The sequence below is a fragment of the Enhydra lutris genome, unplaced genomic scaffold (assembly GCF_002288905.1).
Source record: "Enhydra lutris kenyoni isolate GAN:26980312 unplaced genomic scaffold, ASM228890v2 scaffoldscaffold68, whole genome shotgun sequence".
NCBI lineage: Eukaryota > Metazoa > Chordata > Mammalia > Carnivora > Mustelidae > Enhydra > Enhydra lutris.
In genome coordinates, this window is record NW_019154152.1 from 8725165 (window position 1) to 8740196 (window position 15032).

The 15032-nt window shown below is 40.2% G+C and overlaps 1 protein-coding gene across 3 annotated transcripts in view; it reads right to left on the reverse strand.

Moving 5' to 3' along the window:
• Window positions 1-531: 531 nt before the first annotated feature.
• LOC111159592 (tripartite motif containing 22) overlaps window positions 532-15032 on the reverse strand; it is a 29772-nt gene continuing 15271 nt past the window's right edge. Inside the window, exons 1-8 of one of the 3 annotated variants that reach the window (XM_022522129.1) lie at window positions 14062-14244; window positions 8584-9054; window positions 7917-8012; window positions 7063-7293; window positions 4182-4204; window positions 2875-2975; window positions 2559-2585; window positions 533-2307 (exon numbers count right to left, since the gene is read on the reverse strand). In XM_022522129.1, the coding sequence (XP_022377837.1) occupies window positions 1712-2307; window positions 2559-2585; window positions 2875-2975; window positions 4182-4204; window positions 7063-7293; window positions 7917-8012; window positions 8584-8994 (1485 nt within the window). In that variant the 5' untranslated portion in view covers window positions 8995-9054; window positions 14062-14244 and the 3' untranslated portion in view covers window positions 533-1711. Of the gene's footprint in view, window positions 2308-2558; window positions 2586-2874; window positions 2976-4181; window positions 4205-7062; window positions 7294-7916; window positions 8013-8583; window positions 9055-13769; window positions 14005-14061; window positions 14245-15032 lie in introns of those variants that run through there. The other 2 variants (XM_022522128.1, XM_022522130.1) reach the window with 2 other exon arrangements.

Consider the following 15032-nt stretch of genomic DNA (forward strand, 5'->3'; position numbering starts at 1 on the left):
AATCTTGATTCAAATTTTGTATAGTGGCCTAGCCTGTCCTAATTTATAAAGCATGCTTCTCAAAGAACAATCTGTGTTTTCACTCTTCTAGGTATTTCTATCGTTCATTCATATTCTCTAATGAAGGAGAAGGAGGAGAAGATGGAGAAGGGGTAGGGGGAGAAAGAGAATGAGTAGAAGAGGGAGGAGTAGGGGGAAAAGGAGGTAATGGGGAAAGGGGAGAGGAGAAAGGGGGTGACAAGGGATAAGGAGAAGGAGGAAAAGGGAAAGGGGGAGAAGAAGAAGGGAGAGAAGGCAGAGAAGCAGGTGAAATGTGCAGAGGGTGGTAAATGCAGTGACATATTCATGTTTTGCACCATGAGGAAGAAGACTGAGCACCAGAAGGCTGTCTCTCATAAGCACAGATGAGCCTAGTCCTGACCCTCTCTAGAGGACACATCATGAAAACTCATACCGTCTGCATGGGATCTGGGGACCTGAGAAATGAGACTTCAATAGAGTCAATTATCATTTATTAAAGCAAGACCAAACCCAAAAAAAAAAAAAAAAAAAAAAAAAAGTTCTCATTGATACAGCTTATATTTTCCAGCAATAACAGATATTTATTCTTACATATAAGACTCTTAGGTAAGTGCTTCACCTCTAATAAAATTTGATTTCTCAATGTGACCCTATGAAATAGGTACAATCTTTAACATCAATTTTTTTTTTTTTTAGGAAAATGAGACCAAGAGGTGCTAAGTGACTTGTTCAAATTTACACAGCTTATAAGAGACAAGATTTGACCTTAGAAACTCTGAGTACCAAAAATCTACTCTTAGTATATATTTTACTTATGCACTTCTGCTTTAACTCTGTGATACATAAAGGGGTGTTATTGGTAAAGCAACACACTCTGAAGGATTCATTACCTAGTGACAGATTCCTATGTACTATTCTATGCCCTATGCACTTGGATAGAATTTATAATTTTTCCTTTGTTAAATCCCTTAAACAGAGGGAATGAGGAAAGGAGATGTCAGAGGAGGTACAGCAATACTGCTCTTTCTATAAAAGGGATTAGATGTGTTCCCTTTGCAAATAAGCATTCTCTCCTAATACTAAGCAAAAACTAATAAGGAAAAAAAAGCATTCTCCCCTAATGAAGACAAAATATTAGGAAGGAAAACCTCAAGCTTTCACTACATGGTAGGGATGTCTAAAAGACTGTTGAATTGACTTGTGTTCCACCCAAATTCATGTGTTACAATCCTAACCTCCAATACTTGAGAATGTGACCCTTTGGAAATAGGGTCTTACAGGCGTGACTACATTAAAATGATGTAATTAGGGTGTGTCCTTTTCCAATCTGACTGGTGTCCTTAGAAAAAGAGAGATTTAGGCATGCCCAGTGGGTAGATGAGAATATAGCTGTCTACAAGGCGAGGAATAGATTCTTCCCTCACAGCCTTCAGATAAAACCAACTCTGCTGACACCTTGGTCTTAGACTTCCAGCCTCCAGAACTGTGAGACAAGAAATTTCTGTTGTCTGAGCCACCCATTCTGTGGTATTTTGTGACAGCAGTCCTAGCAGACTATCTCAAATACATTCTAAAATGAAAGATGGAGAAAAGAAGGAAGACATGTTCAGAATGGTGCAGATGAGCTCAGTTGTAGATGAACCCCAGGACAAGGGGTGCTACACAGAAGTGGGTGAGGGACTGAGAAAGTTTAGGAACTCGGTGGGCACAAGGTGATGGGGTGTTGACAATTCCAAGGATTGAAATATGGATAAGCAGTATGAGAAAACTGACAATTAGAAAACCTGTAGATGAGTGACCCATGGTTTGTGACATTGAAAAATGAGACAATACGTGCTTCATAGTCAAGGAAAACCCCAATACGACAGGGAGGAACAGGTATGAAAAGAGTCAATATCTTGGGATCAGAGGTGGAAGACTCCTCAAAAACCTTATACTCAGATTCATTCTGTAACCCAATAACCCAGTAGCCAAACTGAGGTTTGTATCTGGAGTAAACATCTGGATGATTTACATTTGGATCAAAAACAAACCCAGAGCTCTCTTTTCTCTTGAGGTTTCTTGCTTTACTGTACACCCCAAGGATCCAGGCAATCTTTTCAGACACATCTACTTCCCAGTAATACTTCCCTGAGGAAAAATGTTGGTAGCCCAAGACATCAAAAGCAGAGAAATCACATAGAAATACACTTTTAAGAGAGAAGTTGTGCACAGTTGTCATTTGTCTTTTATCAGCAGAAATGGCAATATTCGAAATAGCATTGACTGGCTTCAGCAGTACGTCCACTGTAGGAAAAAATGAGAGGGTCAGGTGATGGATACAGAGTAAGTGTGTCTTGTGACATTGTGAGGTAGGTTATCAGGAATGGACTGGGGGGAACTTATGTGGTGGGTCAGAGATGATTAGAACACTTACAAACTGTTGTATGTTTGGGGAGGAATACATGAGGCTAAGATCACAGGACCTGATAGTACCCACAATGTCTAAAAAGGGATCATAATATGGTGATTTGAAGAACCTGTTAACTCCTTCTTACCCCAGTAGCGTTGGACCTCTGTCAGCTCTGAAATGACAAAAGTTTCAATGATGTTGTTAGAAACAAAGGAGTAAACACTGATACCTATCTTCTCACTAGGATGAGGGTAGGGAGGGGAGATCTGTGAGGCTATGAACTGGTGAATGAACCAGACACCTTGCCCATTCCGCCTTAGGTCTTTCAGCATAAGAGATCTAGCTCTCCTTGTCAGGCCTCTATCTTCTCTCATCTAGAAACATCCTCTCCCTTATTTTGCCTTATTTTGCTTGATACTACAAGAATTCCACACCTACAACCTTCTTCTGATTCCCCTTACCTCTAAACACTTGCAGCATCCCACTCAGATCTGGAATTCGGAATATACTCTTCAGTTTCTTGGGAACAATATTTGGCTTCTTCAAGGTCCACCTCTCACTCCTAGAGAAGACAAAAATTGATCACCCCATACTTCTGACCTTAAATCTCGGCAAGACCACTGTTTCCCTTACTTTTTGCTCCACCGATGCACTTAAATCTTCTCCACTGGAGATCCTGGGGAAGTGGGGTTGGGGAGATCCCTGATGCTGCAACCAGAAGGAATATGCTCATGTCTACCTTTCCATTTACCCTCTGTGTGATCTTCAGAGGGTCTTCACCTCAAAGAAACTCATGTTCTTCCTCCTAAAATGGAAAAATTAACTACATACTCTATCTTTTCATAATAAAGTTGGATGAAATAATGGTGCCTTTAAGAGGTATTGATACCTCTAAAAAAAAAATTATTTGATATATGAAGAAGTCATTGCCATGTAGTGGTTCTACCAGGGACAGGCCAGAGATGTGAGTTCCCAGGCATGTGATCAGTAAGAAACTCCAGAGCTTGGCTATGGAAGGATTTAGGTTATTAAGTATGGAGCTGCTGTATTAAAAGTGTGAAGGGTCTCCAAAGCCTTTTATCCCAGTACAGATGTCCAGATAATAATATTTAAGGTTATATTCTCTGGGGAAACATTACACACATCTGGAAAAGAAGAAGTTATGACAACCAAATGAATAGTGGTCTGAATTTCATGTGTTTAGGAAGACCATGATGCTGCCAAGTGGGTAGGCAATGTTAGACAGAAGACCGTATTTTCTACAAGATGCTAATGTATGTAAGCAAGAAGAGATTAATTATTGGCATCAGGATGAAGCTACTGTTCCCCAAGACTAGAGACTTTTTTTTTGGAAGTGCAAATAAAACCACTAGAAAGACCTTGTTTCTTCTAATATCAGGAAGAAAATAAATGCAGAGGGGCTGTCCTTGTGGAAATTAGGGGGCTTGGCAGAGGGAGGATAGGGTCTTCTCTGAAATAAGATAGGCACCCATGAAATATGGAAACAAACTGCAGCAGAGACAGGTTTGACCAGAATGAGTGAAATCATGATCTTGTTGGCCCTAGCTCTGTGACCTCCTACCACCCCAATTCCACTGAAAATCTTCATCCGTGATCAAAAATTTGTAATGATATAATTCCCAAATTCCCCAGCTCGGTGACTTTTTTTTTTTTTTATTCTGATTGATCCCAAGAGAACTCTCATGGCTATAATTCTGTCCTCACATTAAAAAAAAAAAAAGGACCATACCTGGTCTCCCACACATACCTTTTCATGACATTCATCATATCCTGGGGAGAAAAGAGAAAACATGACTCATGTATAGGATTGCCAAATTTAGAAAATAAAAATGGCTGATTAAAATTTAATTTAAGATACTTTAGTTTAAGTACACCTCTTGCAATATTTAGGATACCAGAATACCCTTCTACTACAAGAAAACAACTTATTATTTATCTGAAATTAAAATTTAATTATGCATCCTGTATTTTGTCTGGCAACCCTCCAAGAGTTATAAGATCTCCTAAATTAAAAAGTTTTCTCCACCTTAGAGCCCCTAAAGCTCCTTGGTATGAGGTGAATAAATAGATTATCAGAGTATGGAGGACAAAATATAGAGATAAGACTGAGATCAACCATCCCAAGGGCTCATGTAAGGATGTTAGATAGATGATTTCTAGTACTTGGAGATGTGATATATTTAACAAGTAGATGAGACTTTGACATTACAAAAAATACATTCATGAGGAGACCTCATTAATTCATCATGCTCTTATGTATTCTAGAGAGAAATAAAGGTGAAACCCATATTAGCCAGACATCATTCCAGGCTCTAGAGTGTCAAAGATGAGGAATTAATAATAATAGTTCTCCAAAAGTATACTTTCTTTCACTGCAGGTACAAGTAATCAAGAACTTCAAACAAGTGTTTCTCTGGCTTCCCTCTACTCATTCTATATATGTCCTCTATACTGCCTACAGTTACTCTCTGCAGTTTTTAAGCATGAAATAAGCCACAGGAACCAGAACCTGAGGAAGTCTAAAATGTAGGTTACTATTTCCCAACTATTTATATCCCACTCTCCAAAATGATACCAATATCTACTCAGTCACTGCTTTAGAAACTATAATATTCTACTCTGAATTCCAATATTGTATTAAGCCAGTCCAGCTTATATCCTCAAAATCTTTTAGCCATCTTTTTTATTCCCAGCATAGCCATTATTTGCCTAATTTGTTGAATAGAAATGTACCAATATATTTGGTTTCCTTCTCTCCAGCCTAACCCATTTATACCAACAAAGTCTTGATCATCAGTTGGTTCTACATCTTCAGATAAAGTTTTATTCTCTGTATTAGGCTTTTTTGTTATTGTATATGACTAAAACTGGTTTAAATTTAAAAGAAAGAAGAATCGTATTGCATGGAGCACTGGGTGTGATGCATAAACAATGAATGCTGCAACACTAAAAAGAAATAAAATGGAAAAAAAGAAAGAAAGAAGAATAAATTATGGGGCAGGTATAACTTTAGTCATAGCTAGGTTTTTAAATGAAAATCTTGTCATCAGAATCTGTTCTTCTCAAATTCTATTTTCCACCTGCAATATTGGCTTTCTTTTTAGACTCTGTATAGAATCAACTTGAATCTCCTGCTTTAATGATAATCTCTGATATATTACTTGCTGAAAAAGGGAACTTCTCTTTCTAGTCATGATAGTAAAATTCTAAGGCATAAAAATCATTGACCTAAATTGGGTCAGGTCCCTATCTTAAAATAAGTACTTCATCATTGGTGAGCATATGGGAATCTCATATTCTGATTTACCTAGAATTGAGAGACACATTCATCCCCGATGCTACCAATTTTATAAACCCTAACCAACTCCATGGACTGAGAATGAGGATGGTTCCTTAATGGGTAATTCAAGAGGTTGTTACCAAGAAAAAAAAATGAATTAATTGAATTAAGATTGGACAGATGTCCCATACAGCCCATCCCTTCACTGCCATCTCCTCAACCTTTTTACCAAATTATATCTCCCCAAAAAGGCTCAATATAATACAACAGTTACAATAATATTAAACATGGATGACTAATATCACATATAAATTATGATGTAAGAGCAATTAAAGATCTAAACTTAAGATCTGAAAGTATAACACTGTTCGAAGAAAAGAAAAAGAAAAATCTTCACAATATTGGATCTGTAATGATTTCTTGGCTATGATAGGAAGAAAAGCACAGGGAATAAAAGAAAAATAACTAAGTTGGACCACACCAAAGTTAAAAATTTCTGTGCATCAAAGGACACCAGGAAGACAGTGAAGAGACAATGTACAAAAAGGGATAAGATATTTGCAAATCATATATCTGATAAGGTATTAGTATAGAAAACATACAACAAACTTCTACAACTCAACAATAAAAAGCAAACAACCCAATTGGAAAAATGGGGAAAGAATTTGAATAGATATTTCTCCAAAGAAGATATACAAATCTCCAATAAACCACATGGAAAGATGTTCAACATTATTGGTCTACACTTGGAAATGCAAATCAAAACTACAGGTTTTGCACAGTCTGGACTCAACAACAACAAGAAAATCAAACATAAAGATTTGTGGTATTTGATTAAACTTAGTGAAGAGATGCCTTGCAAATGCAGGAAGACAGATAATGGGAGCTTATAAAGAATTTATCTCCAGGGGCGCCTGGGTGGCTCAGTGGGTTAAAGTCTCTGCCTTCAGCTCAGGTTATGGTCCCAGGGTCCTGGGATCGAGCCCCGCATCGGGCTGTCTGCTCCGCAGGGAGCCTGCTTCCTCTTCTCTCTCTCTCTGCCTGCCTCTCTGCCTACTTGTGATCTCTGTCTGTCAAATAAATAAATAAAATCTTTAAAAAAAAAAAAAGAATTTATCTCCAAATTTTTTGCACTGCCTTTCATAAATTACAAACAATGGCAATTCCCTTTGTCATTCATACTTTGAATTATCCCTATAACCCTTGAAATGACACAGGTGTACTGAGGAGCCCAAGAGCCTTGAATGTCACCATGAGGAAGCAAGTTTGGGGACCCAGCAGAGAAGAAAATATTGTCTCTCTATTTACCCTGAATCTCATCATGTGGGAGCTCCAACCCAAGCCTTACCTGCACTGTGTCTACTGATGACCCCCATATCTGATGTTCAATATCTGAGATGAGCTCCCTTAAGCACTGCTTCTGCTGGGCCAGCTGGTCTCTGGCCACTACCAAGTTATCCAGCACATTCACTTCATCTTCCTCCAGCTTTTGCAGCAGCCTCTTCTCCTCACTGTCCAGGATGGCTCTCATGTCATTAAACCCTTTCAGAATCCTTTGTCTCTCAGTCTGCATATGATTCTTTGGGGATGAGAAGAGAAAGAGGCAGTCAGTCTGTCTGGCCAAGAGCCTACATTGTCTGGGCCTGGGTGCCAAGACAAGAACTATTTTCTTCAGGGACTTCTCAAAGAGAAGGGAACAGTCAGAGAACAACTACTGAGAAAACCATTTCCCCACTATTTTCTCCTGAGTTTCTCCCAAAGGAATATATTAAAGTCTGCTTTAATGAAGCCCACCTTGAGACACAAAGCGACACCTGGATGAGGCTGGGATTGCAGACACCTGTCCTGGGTAATCATGCCACACTGCCTAGGAACCCTTTCCACCCACAGCTCCTAAATAGGGAACACTGGGCTTTCCTTGGAGTGTTTTCTGGAAGTATTTGTGCCTCAGACATGAGGTTCATGAGTCGTTTTTACATTGCTTTCCTCCATGTCTTCACCTCCAAATATTTGGTTTCACTTGTGATATGTATCCTCTCTGGCACCCAACCCTCAACAGGAAAGGAGTGAAATGAGGACCAAATGAGAAGCCCCCAAACTCATTAATTTGAGGTAACAAAGAGGAAGGGGCCTCCTTGTGACTGGACTGAGGTGCTGCCAGTTTTCTGTCTCAGTACTCCCTCAGGAAATATCTCTTCCTGCCTTCCAGGAAGCTTTCTCCTCTCTGATGTTAGCTTCCAACTCCTCCATTTTCGGCTGCTCCTTCCTCAGTTTCTTCAGAGCTGCCTGGAGCTTTTCCTGTGAGAAAACAATCACCAGAGTTAAGCTATGAGCTTTCTTAGCACCTGGATAGAGGGAAGAGATCAGACTCATCTCAGAAGAGAGGAGGTTACAGAAATGAAACTGGTGATTAGAATCCAGGATGTAGACAAAAATCTGAAGAGGTTAATATACTCTGCATCCCTGGATGATGCAAGCTACCACCCCTTGATCAAGAGTAACCTGAATCTCTCTCTTCTGAGAGGAAGAATTGATCCTGCAGCAAGGAAAGTCCTTTCATCTCATTGACAGGTTCCCCTCACCCAACCAACCATGTTCTCCAGAAACCCTTCTGCTCAAAGAGGAAATCAGAATTTATCTTGGGGAGCATTTCTCCACTCATCCAACTTCTCTTTGTAGCCTAGACTTATTTCTGATCAAATGATAGAGTGCACAAAAATTTAATTTAAATCTCAAAAGCTAAACAAGGATATGGAAAGAGATCGCAGAGCTCAGTTCTACGATGACAAAGGGAAGAAAATAATTTTAAAAAGTGAATGATTCACTTGAGGTAATTTTCTGCCACATCTACTTTCTCCTTTGGGCCTACCTGACAGTCCTTGGCCACCTTCTCCATGAAGAATATTTGATGACCATGGTGCTCCGCAGACTGGGCACAGTGCTGGCAAATTAATTTCCCATCCTCCTTACAGAAGATCAGGAGTTTTTCTCCATGGTGCTCACAGAGCTTTTTCTGCCATGGGCTCATGTTCTCTTTGACTTTCTTCACTATGTTGGCCAGGGGCTGATTAGGTCGGAGATTCCAAAACTGGTATTTGCACTGGCACACTGGGCAGTTGCTTTCCCCTCCTTGGTGGACCCCTGAATCCTTACTCTTTGCAGTGATGCAAGCTTGGCAGAAGCTGTGGCCACAGTCCAGACTCAGGGGCACTGTCAGAAGATCCAGGCAGATGGGGCAGGTCACTTCCTTCTGTATGTTCATCTGTGCTGGAAAATCCATTGTAGTGCTCCCCTTGTTCTTCTTGTCTTGAGAGTAGAGTCCTGCCTTGCTCACAGACTCCTGCAGGGCAGGGAATGTTGAAAGGAGCATGATAAGAAAGGCAGAAATAGAAAGGATACTGATTATGTAGAGATTCAGAATGGACAAAACATTAATATACAATAAAGGAATATACAATAAAGGAAAGAAAACAAACAAGAGGAATAGGTCAGTATCAGAATGAAAAGGGCTCTTAGTAATAATTGCAAACACTTTCCTCTCATTTAATGTTACATGACAGATTTCACCCCACCAGGGCAAGCTTGCTAGTTTCTCTTCTACTGGCATTGAAGCCCTTCCTACCAAGAATCTTGTGCAACCCATCAATTTTTTTCTGTCTATTTTTCCCCCACCCCCAAACACATCCTCTCTGTTAAATATACTAAACCCACTATGATGAAGTTCTAGAACCTAGGTGAGGTTCAGTGGGCTGAGGTCCAGAGCCGATGACCAAGAAAGAATTCTTGAGACATCTTTGGTGCAAAATGGTGGTTTATTAAAGCACGGGGACAGGACCCATGGGCAGGAAGAGCTGCTGCCCCGGGTTGTGAGAGATGGCAGGTTATGTACCTTGTGGTTGGGGGAAGGTGAGGGGAAGGGAGGTTCCAACGGAGCTTTCATATGCTAAAGAGGGCCTACAAGGTGCAGGGATACCGGAGGCCTTGTGGCTTGATCAATGTTGTCTTTTGGCAAGCCAATCACATTTCTGCTATCAAGCATCTTTGTTAGTGAGATTTGGGTTTAGAAGAAATTTAACTTTATTTAGGGCTTGAGGAGCTGAGTTATTTGCCTCTGGAAATTGTGCTATTGATAAGGTAACTTCTTTGTTTGTAGATCTCTAGGACATTTGTAAACCAAGGGAGACTCTGTCTTGCAGGATTGTGATCTCTGGAAGTTAACTATTTGTTTCTCGTTTATGGCAGTCAGGGGTGCCTGAGGAATGTCACATACATTACCGAGGGGAGCGGGTGGAAAGGGGTGCAAGGTGCCAGCTTTTGCTTTGTCTTCAGCCAGCCTCCTGCTCCCTCATCAATTATGGCCCCTGGGTTTTTGCACTGCTCTTCTCCGGTGTGGGTGATCCTACCCCGGATATTTGCATGACTCACCTTTTTTTTTTTTTTAATTAACATATAATGTATTATTTGCCCCAGGGGTACAGGTCTGTGAATCATCAGGTTTACACACTTCACAGCACTCAGAATAGCCCATACCCTCTCCAATGTCCATAACCCAGCCACCCTATCCCTACCCTTCCACCCCCTGCAATCCTTAGTTTGCTTTGTGAGGTGGAGTCTCTTATGGTTTGGCATGACTCACCTTTTAAAAACAACTTTATCATCAATCGGAGAAAAACAATTATCATATGATCTCCCTGATATGAGGAAGTGGAGATGCAATGTGGGGGGTTTGTGGGGTAGGAAGGGAATAAATGAAACAAGATGGGATTGGGAGGGAGACAAACCATAAGAGACTCTTAATCTCACAAAACCAACTGAGGGTTGCGGGGGAGGGGGGGTGCGGTTTATGGACATTGGAGAAGGTATGTGCTATAGTGAGTGCTGTGAACTGTGTAAACCTGGTGATTCACAGGCCTATACCCCTGGGGCTAATAATACATTATATATTTATAAAAAAAATTTTTTTAAAAGTTAATTCACCAACCAAAAAAAAATAAAAATAAAAACTTTATCAAGTTATGTTTATATCAAATGCATTCATTTTAAGAGGACAATACAATGATTCTAGCAAACTTAGGGAACTGTATAACTTTCCCCATAGTCCAATTTCAGAACATTTCCATCACTTGAAAACCAACTGAATGCCATTAGCCATCATCCCCATTCTGAACCTGAGCCTTGGGGAACCATTGATCATATGTTTTTATAGACTTGCCTTTTCTGGTCAATTTGTATAAGTAGAATTATAATGTGATTTTTTTTTAAATATTTTATTTATTTGACAGAGAGAGATCACAAGTGGAGAGAGAGAGAGAGAGAGAGAGAGAGAGAGAGAGGAAGCAGGCTCCCTGCCTAGCAGAGAGCCTGATGTGGGACTCGATCCCAGGACCCTGAGATCATGACCTGAGCTGAAGGCAGAGGCTTAACCAATGAGCCACCCAGGCAGCCATAACATGATCTTTTGAGACTGAATTCTTTCACCTAGGATACTGCTATTGAGCTTCATCTATTCTGCCTTTCCAGTTTCTTAAAGTCAAAAGTACAAAAGCCACTGCGGCCTCAGAGAAACTTTGCACTTGCTTGTCCCTCTGAAGGGAACCACTCTCCCATCTCAGCCTGACTCACTCTTTTGTTTCATCAATCTCTTCTTCAGCCCTCTTATCAGGACCTGCTTTGACTTCTCCATAGCAAAACTGCTGATACTATTGCTTGCTGTACATTTGCTATATTTCTCTTATTTTTGCTATGTAATACATAGCATCTTTCAATGTCTGCCTCTTCCACCTAAAAAGCAATCCATGCATACATCAGGCATGGTTTTGTGCACTGATGGAGCCTCAATACCTAGAACAGTGCATCATACACAGGAACACAAAGCGTCATGAATATATAAAGTTAGAATCTCCTCATCCCTCTGTACGTGCTTAGACCTTTCTCATCAGCTTTTCATCTTTTCTTTCTATTAGCAGTTCTCTAATGGTCCAGAAGAATTTACCTCCCAATGCAACTGTTCCACCCAGAGCCTTTCTATGTCCTCAAATTCAATCCCCAGAGACACCTACAGACACAACAAGGGCCACAATCAGGAGGTAATTTCATCACTAACAATTTTATAATCAGTTGCAATTTACAAATCACTTAGACCTATTTATCCCTTATATAAAATTCCTTGAGAAATAAGAGTACTCCCTTTCTTCAAATGTAGAAATAGAATCAAATGACCTACAGATCATTCTTTTAGAGTCCATAAGGTATGGTAGGCTCATCCCTGTCTGTCTCAAATTAGATCTCATCCAACTGAGTCTTTTACCTGAATTCCAGGAAAAGGTCCCCCACCAGTTTTCCTGGTACTGTCATTCATCTCATACAATCTGCTTTCATCACTGTTCACACCACCAGCAAGAATGATTTTTTTTTTTAAGCATCCATTAATCTTACTATTTCTCCAGTCAAATGCATGTTGTTCAATTTGAGTAACTCTTTATCATGGTCAACGTTGGTCCACATTATACATCCCCTTCTGTTGTGTTATCCCCTCAGCCCAGCTCCTACTCCTCCCCCACCCACACTGGCTGTCTTATGTGTTCCTTGATCACTCTGGGCAAAAATCCATCTTAAATCCATCAGTTCCTTGAAAACTCAGCTGAAAATCACCTTCCCACACTGAGACCTAGCCTGAAAACTATTGTAAATTGCAAAGCCTGCATGGGTGTTATCTGTGACTAGTGAATCATTGAACTCTACATCAAAATTTCATGATGTACTGTATGTTGGCTAAATGAACATAATAATAATTTAAAAAAAAAAAAAAAACCTGCAAAGCACTTTACCAGGGTACACCATAAATACTGAGCCCTGTGATGGGTCTTTTTTGTCTTTTAATGCTATTCTTTGTTTTTGTCTTTTCTTGTACTGCATCATTATTTTGTTATTTGTTTACTTTCTCTCCACTCACCCAGATTATAATCCTTTATAGATGCTTAATATTTCCTGACTGTTCAGTAGGTGTTAATACAATTTTTTTCATCACAGTTATATGCTTTTGCTCTTGTGACTTTAATCAAAAGTATTTTTAAAAATTTAAAGCCCATTTTCTCCCATCCATTAGACACTGTACTAGCCCCCTGAGTAAACAATTAATATGCACCAGATATGAAACTTGTCTAGATGTAAGAGACAGACCAATGACTTTTGAAAAGGGAGAAGAAAGGAAAGTACACATCAAAATATTATGTAACAGAGATATGATACAAGGTGTTCAGACGTAAGATTAAGATGGAGTTCTTTCTGAGAAACTACCAACTCCTTTCCTTAGCTCTGTGCAGAGAAAATGGAGTAAGGAGTTTAGCAATGGAGAAGTATGTCCAAGATGATGGAGGACAAGTTCTAAATCAGGAGTGGACACCAGAGTGTCGTGGGGTGCTGCTGAGGTGAGAGTAAGCTTTGTTCACTCAGAAGAGAACAAATTCCCTGTGTCTGAAGCCCCAGAGAGACAAGTGATTGTGGGGGAGCTGCAGAGGTGGACAGCAGTCTGATCATCCAGTCTCTCTCATCAGGCTGACCAAAAGTCTGGTGATTCATCAGGAAAGTTCTGGACAACTTTTCAGAAATTATCAGTATAAGAAGAGTAATAGGAGGAGTTACAAGAGTGTCTTTTCCTTGGCACAAGCCCTAAGATCCCTTTCCTTCCCACAAGTCCAGATAAGGACTCTTGTCTCTACTGGCTCTCTAGAGGAGCTTGGGCTTTTTTTTTTTTCTTTTTAATATTTTATTTATTTATTTGATAGAGAGGGAGATCACAAGTAGACATAGAGGCAGGCAGAGAGACAGGGGAAGCAGGCTCCCTGCTGAGCAGAGAGCCCGATGCGGGGCTCGATCCCAGGACCCTGAGACCATGACCTGAGCCTAAGGCAGAGACTTTAACCCACTGAGCCACCCAGGCACCCCAGAGCTTGGGCTTTTATGAAGAGGGAAAACAGGGCCCCATCTCACACACTTCACTGGAGGAAAAGAAAAATAGTTTTTTCTATTTCTGAAAAAAAAGTTACTCTGGCTCACCTTAGCAAGGTAGAAAAGTCAAAACCTCAGAATAGAAAGAAGATGAGTGTAATTCAGCCTGAGAAATAATGATGATCCCTCCAAGAAGCAAACAAGGGTCTCAGTGTTCTTAAGTCTTCCTTTTCCAGCTGTCATGCCATCCCCAGACTCAATATTATCTCTCTTCTGCAGAAAACATACAAGCAGGCTCTCTGCTTTAAGAGCAGCTTCAGAACCACAAGTTCATCCAAATACATTCAGTCTGTTCCTCCCAAACTTCCTGCCCTTTGCCCTCACAAACTGCCCCACAGACCTTTAGGCTGAAGTGGAGAAGTCTTGGCTCTGTGGAGATCAGAAGCAGGTATGGGCAAGATTCACTCACCAAGCCAGAAAACTGGTAACTGAAAACAAGGGAGTTTCCCTACAGGAACTGGGTAGAAATGAAACTTAAAATCTGAGAAGGGGAAATGAAAGAAAAGAAGCAGAATGGAAACTTAAAAAACAAGAGCAACGAGAAGACACCACATAGGGTGTCGGGAAAGGGTATGTTCTAGGACCTGCACCAGCCAGGCACCCAGTCTTCCTCCTACCCCAGCTTACTCCAGCATGAATATTTGAGTAAGAAAAAAATGAGAAGTACAATGATACAGCCTGAATACTCAGCATTTCAATTCAATCCTATAATTATTTGTTGAGCTTATGCTATATTCAAGCCCCAGTCAAGCCACAAAAGATAAAATAATGATCTGGAAAGGCTTGGTGCCTGAACTCTTGCAATGCAGACTGCGACGGGAAAAATAATCAGTCATAAAGCTCTGTAAATATGGGCAGACATAGTGACTATCAGCAGGCATCATTGTGAATAGTAAAAATCAAACTTAAAAGTTTCTTCAGTGTGAGCCTATGGAGAAAATTTTTCTAAAATGTCATTGAATCTTAGAAGTACACCAGTTAACTACCAGTTTCTATTTCTTATGCCGACAGGTCTGAAAAGGAAGGCTTGCAGAAATTAACCATAGTAGAACTCGAGTCAGTGCCTTGTTACCCAACAGCTAGGAGGCAGGTGAGATCATGGAGGTTAATACATGGTAGTATTCAAGCATAATCTTTTACTGAGTAACACTCCTCCATAATTTTTCTTTCTTTACTTCCTTTGGGAAAAGTTTGCCCTTTTTAATCTCAGTCAGAGGCAGGACTGGAATAACTTGTATTTCCTGCACATACTTTTGTGACTGAAACATCTTGTATTTCCTACACACACTTTTGTGCCATTATCTATCTTGT